This window comes from Mizuhopecten yessoensis, unplaced genomic scaffold (assembly GCF_002113885.1).
Source record: "Mizuhopecten yessoensis strain PY_sf001 unplaced genomic scaffold, ASM211388v2 scaffold9637, whole genome shotgun sequence".
Classification (NCBI taxonomy): Eukaryota; Metazoa; Mollusca; class Bivalvia; order Pectinida; family Pectinidae; genus Mizuhopecten; species Mizuhopecten yessoensis.
In genome coordinates, this window is record NW_018408147.1 from 8,713 (window position 1) to 20,448 (window position 11,736).

The window sequence follows — 11,736 nt, forward strand, 5'->3', positions numbered from 1 at the left end:
ACAACAACCACAGCAGACACATAAGTGTAAACCTCTCCATCATCTACCCCTAAAACAACCACAGCAGACACATAAGTGTAAACCTCTCCATCATCTACCCCTACAACAACCACAGCAGACACATACGTCTAAACCTCTCCATCATCTACCCCTACAACAACCACAGTTATTTTCCGTTTCAATGCATGCAAAAAAAATCATGTCCATGCTCCAACACAACCTATACGAAGTTCTAAATGAAGTCGACAAACAGAATTTCTGTGGCCTATAAGTTTTATCTTGTGAATCAATCGATGTGGTTTACCTGGTAACAAATGCTTAAAACCAAATGTAGGTGAGAGCAGACACTTAATCTAAGAACTTACAGCCACTGTTGTTTGATTAAGCGGCTTTATATTAGGTAGTCATATCAGCATGACGAACCACAGCTGGACATGCACATAGTTCCCATTGATCATAGACAAAGCTGTGGTGGCCAGAACACCCTGACCAGTGACGAAAATAGATCAATAAGCTACAAACCTGCTGTCCACTTGACATGTGAAATGAATGATGGTCTTATTCTACAGTGTTGCTTTTGTTTGACTTTAAAGTATATATATCACAACAATAGTGATCACTGCGCCCCTGTTACTTGTAAAGCCGTGTTAAGTGGAGTTTCCTGCTAAAGAAAAATACCGATATTGTAAGTTTGTATTGTTTTCATTGAACGTTATGTATTTTTTTCATAGACGGGGTTTTATCATAGCCTGTGTGTTCTGCGTGTTTTGGTGACCTTGTAAGCTGAAGATGAACTTCTATGTGGACTAGTCCTGTCACCGTTAACTCGATCGTGCTTTCTAATAATCAACTTCTCCGATAATTGATCTAGATTTCAGACCCTCCCATGTTCACTTCAAGCATATGTACCCTGCCTATCCCTTTTGATGGTTTTCTTTCTCATGATTCTATATTTCCCTACCTCTTCATTGTTTTTGGTGACATTTTTGCCCCCGACGCGACGTGCCACAAAACCTCCTGTTCTTTCATGGTAAGATTTCTGGATAATACCATAGCAGATAACTACATATTCTGTCCATTGTTTTTCTTTCTAACTAGTGTATAATTTAGCATTTGTTCGGCTACTTTTCGGCTAGGTTATTTACGCATCAGCAGTCTCATCTATGTAGAAATTCAAGATAAATAGTAATGTAATATACAAATTGGAGTAAAATACAGTTTAAAAGTAAACAAGGAGAAGTGTCGTTAATTACTTGAGAACCTTTTATAGTCAACCTCATGTAAATAGTTCTCCAGGAATCAACATTAACCTGATAAGTTCATCATTCTCTGTAGTCAGCCGGTTTCAAAGGAAATTCACAAACAGCCATTTGAGTCATCATCGGTACCCGGGGAAATAACGTTAATCGTGACCTTGAAACTTTTGCTGCTCCAGAAACCTCGTACGCGCAACTCCTCTGGAACTGTCTGTTGGATTTTTGTTTGTAACTTGTTACATTGATAGCATAGCATAGGTAGATGTGCACGAAGTAAGGAATTTGTCACCTGATTATCATGTCCCCTGCAAGGAAATGTTTAAATACCTTTAGTTAGAATACCTGTTACTGTTGTCTAGGTACCTGTGTGGAGGGGATATGAAATGTTTAAATACCTTTAGTTAGAATACCTGTCACTGTTGTCTAGGTACCTGTGTGGAGGGGATATGAAATGTTTAAATACCTTTAGTTAGAATACCTGTCACTGTTGTCTAGGTACCTGTGTGGAGGGGATATGAAATGTTTAAATACCTTTAGTTAGAATACCTGTCACTGTTGTCTAGGTACCTGTGTGGAGGGGATATGAAATGTTTAAATACCTTTAGTTAGAATACCTGTCACTGTTGTCTAGGTACCTGTGTGGAGGGGATATGAAATGTTTAAATACCTTTAGTTAGAATACCTGTCACTGTTGTCTAGGTACCTGTGTGGAGGGGAAGATGAAATGTTTAAATACCTTTAGTTAGAATACCTGTCACTGTTGTCTAGGTACCTGTGTGGAGGGGAGATGAAATGTTTAAATACCTTTAGTTAGAATACCTGTCACTGTTGTCTAGGTACCTGTGTGGAGGGGAGATGAAATGTTTAAATACCTTTAGTTAGAATACCTGTCACTGTTGTCTAGGTACCTGTGTGGAGGGGAGATGAAATGTTTAAATACCTTTAGTTAGAATACCTGTCACTGTTGTCTAGGTACCTGTGTGGAGGGGAGATGAAATGTTTAAATACCTTTAGTTAGAATACCTGTCACTGTTGTCTAGGTACCTGTGTGGAGGGGAGATGAAATGTTTAAATACCTTTAGTTAGAATACCTGTCACTGTTGTCTAGGTACCTGTGTGGAGGGGAGATGAAATGTTTAAATACCTTTAGTTAGAATACCTGTCACTGTTGTCTAGGTACCTGTGTGGAGGGGAGATGAAATGTTTAAATACCTTTAGTTAGAATACCTGTCACTGTTGTCTAGGTACCTGTGTGGAGGGGAGATGAAATGTTTAAATACCTTTAGTTAGAATACCTGTCACTGTTGTCTAGGTACCTGTGTGGAGGGGAGATGAAATGTTTAAATACCTTTAGTTAGAATACCTGTCACTGTTGTCTAGGTACCTGTGTGGAGGGGAGATGAAATGTTTAAATACCTTTAGTTAGAATACCTGTCACTGTTGTCTAGGTACCTGTGTGGAGGGGAGATGAAATGTTTAAATACCTTTAGTTAGAATACCTGTCACTGTTGTCTAGGTACCTGTGTGGAGGGGAGATGAAATGTTTAAATACCTTTAGTTAGAATACCTGTCACTGTTGTCTAGGTACCTGTGTGGAGGGGAGATGAAATGTTTAAATACCTTTAGTTAGAATACCTGTCACTGTTGTCTAGGTACCTGTGTGGAGGGGAGATGAAATGTTTAAATACCTTTAGTTAGAATACCTGTCACTGTTGTCTAGGTACCTGTGTGGAGGGGAGATGAAATGTTTAAATACCTTTAGTTAGAATACCTGTCACTGTTGTCTAGGTACCTGTGTGGAGGGGAGATGAAATGTTTAAATACCTTTAGTTAGAATACCTGTCACTGTTGTCTAGGTACCTGTGTGGAGGGGAGATGAAATGTTTAAATACCTTTAGTTAGAATACCTGTCACTGTTGTCTAGGTACCTGTGTGGAGGGGAGATGAAATGTTTAAATACCTTTAGTTAGAATACCTGTCACTGTTGTCTAGGTACCTGTGTGGAGGGGAGATGAAATGTTTAAATACCTTTAGTTAGAATACCTGTCACTGTTGTCTAGGTACCTGTGTGGAGGGGAGATGAAATGTTTAAATACCTTTAGTTAGAATACCTGTCACTGTTGTCTAGGTACCTGTGTGGAGGGGAGATGAAATGTTTAAATACCTTTAGTTAGAATACCTGTCACTGTTGTCTAGGTACCTGTGTGGAGGGGGAGATGAAATGTTTAAATACCTTTAGTTAGAATACCTGTCACTGTTGTCTAGGTACCTATGTGGAGGGGAGATGAAATGTTTAAATACCGTTATTTAGAATACCTGTCACTGTTGTCTAGGTACCTGTGTGGAGGGGGAGATGAAATGTTTAAATACCTTTAGTTAGAATACCTGTTACTGTTGTCTAGGTACCTGTGTGGAGGGGGAGATGAAATGTTCCAATGAACGCTGCATATCTATGTACCTGGAATGTGACGGATGGAACAACTGCGGGGATGACTCCGATGAGTGTCAATTAACGACGCTCATCATCCTTGCCGTTGTCATCAGCTTCATTTTCGTTACTCTCATCGCTACGTCCATGGTCATGTGTGTACGGCGGAGACAGAAGAGCAAGGTGAAGAAGGAGAAGATAAAGGTACTGTCCTTTAGTACTGCGGTTACCTCTTTATAGAAAACATTCGTGTATTATTTCTTATAAAAATAGAAAAATACGTAGATTGAGTATAATTGGAAAATGGCAATGAATCAACATAGTCTTTTAGGCTAATTATAAGTTATTTTTAGCTCAGAAACTACCTCATTATTATTATCGGGGGATGTCTCCTCATCACGTTAGAGGGTCGTCTTCGTTGATATTAGCTCAGAAATCTATCTCATTATTATTATCGGAGGGACGTCTCCCTCATCAAAATAGAGGGTCGTCTTCGTTGTTTTTTTACTTGCTAAGGTTGTTCCTCTATTTTTATCTAAAAGGGTCGCCTCCTCGACTATTACAATACTAAGAGGTGTCATAATCCAGTCATTTTTCATATCTTAATTCTTTTGTTCTTTCGTGGATTTTTGTTTTGTCTTGCTGGAACAGTTGTGACGCTCTTGTGTAGAACATGACGTTTTCGTACTAATATGTTACAGAAAAGTATCTTATCTGGTTGTAGACTTTTAAGCCCACCATCATCTGATGTCCGTCTTCCGTCCTTAGGTAGCAGTATACAGTAGAGGGTTGTGGCAATGGGTGATATTTTTGTTAAATGGCTAACCTCTGTATAATGATATGTAAAAAAAGTATAAAAATAAAACTGTACTAAAATTGGTATAAGCATGATGAAGTGGGCTATGTGAGCTTCACATTTGTGTAAAAAAAGAAGATTGTTTTGGTTCGAGAATAAAAAATCAAGTTTTACAACTTAGATAATTCTGGAACCAGGTAGGTAATCTTTAATTTCAGACAGAACTTAGGAAAAAAAATACTAGTTGTGGGGGTCAAACTTTTGGTCAAAAATAGCATTTTTTGGTAATTTTTGATGTAGTAACCATGGTTTTTACACAAGTGACATACATAGAAAAAAGAGGTTTATACACTTCTCAGTACTTATATGTATTGTAAATGTAATGCAGTTTACAAATATATATGCATGTATACATGTGTTGTGTAGGGTAAACCCGCTGTTTTTACATTTCCTCGACATGTGCCTTGTTTATCAGAGTCGGGCCATTTCTACTGTATACTGCTACCATATACACATAGAAATTGTATTTTTTCTGAAAAAAATGCCTTTTTATGCTTGATTCAGCTTCACTTTCATTCATTATCGCTTAAAACTACTCAAAAACGCCAAAAACAACGTTATATAGATAGGTCAATATATAGCTGTGCAGGGCAACTTTTGAGACTGATCGGATAAACAGCATGGCCGATAGGCAGCCATCTTGGATTTTGATAGTGAAAGTTTGTTATCGCTATTTCTCGGGAAGTACCAAAGGGATCTTTCTCAAATTGTATATGTAGGTTTCCATTGGTCCTTTGTTGTGCAGCAGTGCCTGAAATGAACGGTTGCCTGTTCGCCATTGGCGGTTAAAGTCTTGCTCGAGCGACCAAAAGTTGTCAAAAGTGAGGTAGTCACTGGCCCAACAAAAATAGTTTGGGGCGACTGTCAAAAATATAATGAATAAAAGTAAGTATAGTCACTTCCATATTAACGGGGGGAGGGGGGGGGGGCAGTACATTTTTCAGTTGTCATTACTTCGATTTGAATCGAACTGTCCGTGAGTTAGAAAATGTGATGATTATTTTTCTCCAGATTTTCTATATAAATACTGCCAGGGTGCCTTCTTTGAGGTGCGAGTTTTGTGCATTTCCTTTTGGGAAGACCTGAATGGAGTGGATCATGTCAGGTTTTAACTAGGGTTGAAGAATTAAAAATATAATGTTTTATTCTGTTTTACATATTACAAACATTGTCATGTTATATGTAATATAAATGTGCTGAAGCATTGTGTTAAATGCTGTGGAAATTATTCTTCCCAAAATTATTTGGGCCCCCAAAATGTCATTTGGGCCAGGTCTTCAAATTATTTTTTACTCGCCCAAAAAATAGTTTTTGGGCCAGCCATTGCAAGTTCCCCACTATCCTTTATTGTTCATGTTAACTTTTGAAACTGATCAGTTAAACAAAATGGCCTACCGACAGCCATCTTTGATTTTTTTAGTACTATTTCTCATGATCTTTCTCAAATTTGATATGTAGGTTCCCCTTGATCCCTCGTTGTGCATGTTATATTTTGAGACTGATCATAAAAACAAAATGGCTAAAGGAAGAACTAAACAGATCTTTCCTATATTGCAATGATTGATTCTATTTCTTTCACATTAAGTACTGTACTAGTAAATATGTGAAATGACAAACTCACTTTGAAGGTTGGCTTTCATACACATCAGTATTAAGTTTAAATCAAAAGTTACCTCAAGGTGCATTTACTGTTAACATGACTCGATCAAACAGATAAGAGGAAAGAAGAGAAAAGATTAAACTGACAAAGAACTAATGAAGATGATACAATGGTGGGCGCCAAGATCCCTCTTGGATCTCTTGTTTTGACTTGCTTAATATATTTTGGCCAATTGAAGTTTATTTTTCCCTGGAGAAACATTTGTTTCCTTTATTTCTAGGACCCGTCGTTATCCTGTATTCACGACCAGATCCATACTATACATTCCCGGGGGCAGGACGACAAGGTCCAGGACTGCACAGCGAAAGGCGGCACACTTACTCGCAGCGCAGAGGGATTACCATGGTAACCAGTAGGACTGTTGTGACAGGACACGGTCGGTAGAAATTTCATGGCAGAACCGAGTCAATTTGAAATACCATGGTAGAATTTAGTCGACAGAAATACTATGGAAGATCCATTTCGATCAAGATGGCAATATAATAATGTCGATAAAATTTACTTTGGCAGAACCCTGTCAGCAGAAATACTATGGCGAAACCATGTCGGTACCTAGCAATACCATGGCATAATACTGTCTATAGAAATACTATAGCAAAGCCTTGTAAATACCACGGCAGAACATCAACATCACAGGTCAATCATACGGAAACCCTGTCTGAAGGAGAGCTTATCGAATAAATCCCCATCAATGGTATAAAAGACGCTAGAGGTTTGTCACAGCAAAGAGGAAACTAGTAAAGAATTTGTTGACCAGAAAATACAACATAGTACAAAATACATCGTTTCATCTATCGAGTAGCCTCCCTTTACCGTGGTTACAGGTGTAAACAGCTGTAGATACAGTATTTATTCTATATAAGCACTAAAGGGAAGAAATATACATGAAGTGTGTCATTTATATAGAAAGGAAAATACACAAAAATATGATACGCTTAAAATACCATGTATACAACCTGTCAGTCCACGTCCTATGTCGTTATTAGAGCGTTATATACACTCTGGTTACTCGATGAAGCTTAACAATGATATAATGCATCAACAGTATTTGTTTTATGATTATCAAAGAATCAGTTGTCATGTAGTTAATTCTTATTGTGTTATCGTGTCGTGTTGCTAATTAAATTATGTTGTCGAATTGTTTATTATATAATTTAATCGTTTTGTTCATTGTATTATGTTGTCGTGTTGGTCATTATATTATTTTGTCGTGTTGTTCATTATATTATGTTGTAGTGTTGTTCATTATTTTGTTGTCGTGTTGTTCATTGGATTATGTTGTCCATTGTATTATATCGTCGTGTTGTTCGTTGTATTATGTTGTCGTGTTGTTCATTGTTTTGTTGTCGTGTTGTTCATTGTATTATATCGTCGTGTTGTTCGTTGTACTATGTTGTCGTGTTGTTCATGGTAAAATATTGTTTATTACCATATGTTGTGTTGTTTGTTGTACTATGTTGTCGTGTTGTTCATGGTAATATAGTGTTTATTACCATATGTTGTGTTGTTTGTTGTTTTTTGTTTTGTTATTAGCGTATGTTATGTTTAGCGGATAGTACGTTGTTTTGAGTGGCTATACTGGCGATTAGTATAAACAACGTACTATCCCTATTCTAAAACACCTTAACAAATATACTACGCTAATATGTTTAGAAACAGTGTATTTCCTTGTAAAAAAGTACGTGGTAAAGTATTTTGTTACCTGAACTGGCGACGTGACATTCTGCAGCGGACTGACCAATCGGAAAGCAGCTTTCAAAAGTCGGCCATTTGGCCCCGCCCATACTGACGAGCGCTCGATCTGTATGTTGACGAGGCGGAATATTTGGATTGTTCGTGAACGTCCTGTTACGAAAGTTTATACGACACATTCGGATTAATATTGAACATGTTCTTACATTTCCATGTCAGTATGCATACCAATCGGTGCTTATCGAAAAAATCGGTGATTATTTGTATAGATTTTTGAAGAGTTTTGTGTAAATGCATACGACACATGTGAAATGTTTGATTTGATTTCGGATCTAAATAGATGCCTTTACACGGATGGAACGAACGCTTCAGTAATAAATGGAGGTAGGAACAAGGAATGCGTTCTTTTTTACTTTTTAATTCATTCAACAAATGCATTTCATCGGTCGTTTCTGTTCTGTTGCCTACTAGCCTTATCAGCGGGATTTCGCTATGAGGCGAGCTTGACGCCATATTGTTTTGGTTAGAAACGGGGCGTGGCTTAAGTGCGATGGAAGGAGCTTAACACGATTGACCATGATTCTATTGCAGATTAGAACATGGTCCGTATCCAATCAAAACACGCGTTGCAAACGAATCGTGTTAGAATTAGGGGATAGTACGTTGTTTTGAGTGGCTATACTGGCGATTAGAACATGAAATTTGGGTTTGAACTCGAGACCGATAGGTCGAGAGTTTAAACCAAATTTCATGTTCTAATCGCCAGTATAGACACGAAAAACAACGTACTATCCCCATTCTAACACACCTTAACAAATATACTACGCTAATATGTTTAGAAACATTGTATTTCCTTGTACAAAAGTACTTTGTGACCTGAACTGGCGACGTGTCATTCTGCAGCGGACTGACCAATCGGAAAGAAGCTTTCAAAAGTCGGTCATTTAGCCCCGCCCATACTGGCGAGCGCTCGATCTGTATGTTGACGAGGCGGAATATTTGGATTGTTCGTGAACGTCCTGTTACCAAAGTTTATACGACACATTCGGATTAATATTGAACAAGTTCTTACATTTCCATGTCAGTATGCATACCAATCGGTGCTTATCGACAAAATCGGTGATTATTTGTATAGATTTTTGAAGAGTTTTGTGTAAATGCATACGACACATGTGAAATGTTTGATTTGATTTCGGATCTAAATAGATGCCTTTACACGGATGGAACGAACGCTTCAGTAATAAATGGAGGTAAGAACAAGGAATGCGTTCTTTTTACTTTTTAATTCATTCAACAAATGCATTTCATCGGTCGTTTCTGTTCTGTTGCCTACTAGCCTTATCAGCGGGATTTCGCTATGAGGCGAGCTTGACGCCATATTGTTTTGGTTAGAAACGGGGCGTGGCTTAAGTGCGATGGAAGGAGCTTAACACGATTGACCATGATTCTATTGCGGATGAGAACATGGTCCGTATCCAATCAAAACACGCGTTGCAAACGAATCGTGTTAGAATATTCATTATTGTTATTTTGACATATTGTTTATTAGTATTATGTTGTTTATTCGTAATTAGTTTATGTTGTTTTGTTTATCAGTATGTTGTGTTTTATTCGTATTTTGACGTCGTTTGGGGTATAATATTGAATTGTTTGCTATTATTATGTTGTAATGGTGATGTGATATAATGGAATGGAACGAGTACCACCCATACAGTATGTGTTCATCTGACATCTTGGATAGCGCAAGTATCTATTCCAACGATACACAATATCAATCTGATACATCAGATAACACATATCTATTATATTATTGCAATTTGTTTGTTTTCGAAAAATGCATTTTTATATTTTCTACAAAACATTGCTCATTATTAACACGTTTAATGCTCAATTTGCTTCCCATCAAGTTAAACTGAACAACAATGGCAGTCAAACGACTTTGAGGACGGGGAAATGTTACCATAGGATTTCTGCCTCCTTGGGAAGTATAACATCCTGTATTGTCACAGTGTGGACTACAAAAGCTTGTATTGCCTTAAATATGCTGTAGCACTTTGATAAGACATTGACAGTAAGTTTTACTGTATTCACAAACAATATCACAAACACTGGTTAAAGTGACGAAATAATAAGATTTGTATGACGTAAGTGACGGTGTTATTAGATTTCTGTTATGATAGTGACGGTATAATTATATATATGTAATGTAAGTGACGGTATAATTATGTATATGTGATGTAAGTAGCGGTATTGATAAAATGTTTTACCTGTAACTGAGCGAGATCGGGTTATCTCGGTCGAGGATTAAGTTTCTGTAACAAAATTCCAACCGAGGTGTAAGCCGAGGTTGGGATGCTACAGAATCTTAGCCCGAGACTGAGATAACCCGATCTCGCTCAGTTACAGGTAATTGAGTTTTTCTCTCGCACCTTAAAGCTCGAAAAAAACTATTCAATTTTGCTAAAAGCTACAAGTATCCCGCATTGGGCCTCAAATGATCATGACCTCTTCACTACTTAAGCTACATTCGAATGCTTCCGCGTTGTAACGTATTCCGTCCTTACATAGATTGCAACGTATTTCACAGTGTAGATTATATTTAATCTTCAACATAAAATATTTAACAACATCAAAACTATACAATAACGACAAAACAGTACATTTAAATGCAAATTGTCAATTTCAAGCAGTTAACGCGCGGATGAATACATCGCAGTGTAAAAATTCCGCGAAATATAACGAAAAGGTACAAGACAGATCGGACGAAATAGAAAAATCTAGCATGGGGTATGACGTGGGATATCTCTGTCTGAGGTGCGAGAAAATTATATATATGTGATGTAAGTGACGGTATAATTAGATATATGTGATGTAAGTGACGGTATAATTAGATGTATGTGATATAAGTGACGGTATAATTATATATATATAATGTAAGTGACGGTATAAATATATATAAGTGATGAAAATGACGATATAATTAGATATGTGATGTAAGTGACGGTATAATTGGATTTTTATGGTGTTAGTGACGGTATAATTAGATATATGTAGTGTTAGTGACGGTATAATTAGATATATGTGATGAAATTGACGGTATAATTAGATATATGTAGTGTTAGTGACGGTATACTTATATATATGTGAAGTAAGTGACGACATGATTGGATATCTGTGGTGTAAGTGACGGTATAATTAGATTTCTGTGGTGTAAGTGACGGGTATAATTAGATTTCTGTTGGGTAAGTGACGGGTATAATTTTATTTCTGTGGTGTAAGGGACGGGTATAATTAGATTTCTGTGGTGTACGTGACGGGTATAATTAGATTTGTGTGGTGTAAGTGACGGGTATAATTGGATTTCTGTGGTGTAAGGGACGGGATAATTTGATTTATGTAGTGTTAGTGACGGTATACTTATATATATGTGAAGTAAGTGACGACATGTTTGGATATCTGTGGTGTAAGTGACGGGTATAATTGGATTTCTGTGGTGTAAGTGACAGGTATAATTAGATTTCTGTGGTGTAAGGGACGGTATAATTAGATATATGTAGTGTTAGTGACGGTATACTTATATATATGTGAAGTAAGTGACGACATGATTGGATATCTGTGGTGTAAGTGACGGTATAATTAGATTTCTGTGGTGTAAGTGACGGGTATAATTAGATTTCTGTGGTGTAAGTGACGGGTATAATTAGATTTCTGTGGTGTAAGGGACGGTATAATTAGATTTCTGTGGTGTAAGTGACTTGTATAATTAGATTTCTGTGGTGTAAGTGACGGTATAATTATATTTCTGTGGTGTAAGTGACGGGTATAATTAGATTTCTGTGGTGTA

At 37.2% G+C, this 11,736-nt stretch overlaps 1 protein-coding gene across 1 annotated transcript; it reads left to right on the plus strand.

Moving 5' to 3' along the window:
- Positions 1–3,658: 3,658 nt before the first annotated feature.
- On the plus strand, positions 3,659–7,506 carry LOC110458508 (atrial natriuretic peptide-converting enzyme-like; the record flags this gene model as incomplete). Its single annotated transcript, XM_021510239.1, has 2 exons — positions 3,659–3,888; positions 6,421–7,506. Coding segments are annotated over 2 exons (359 nt in total), but the record flags the coding sequence as incomplete, so codon positions are not given.
- Positions 7,507–11,736: the final 4,230 nt, after the last annotated feature.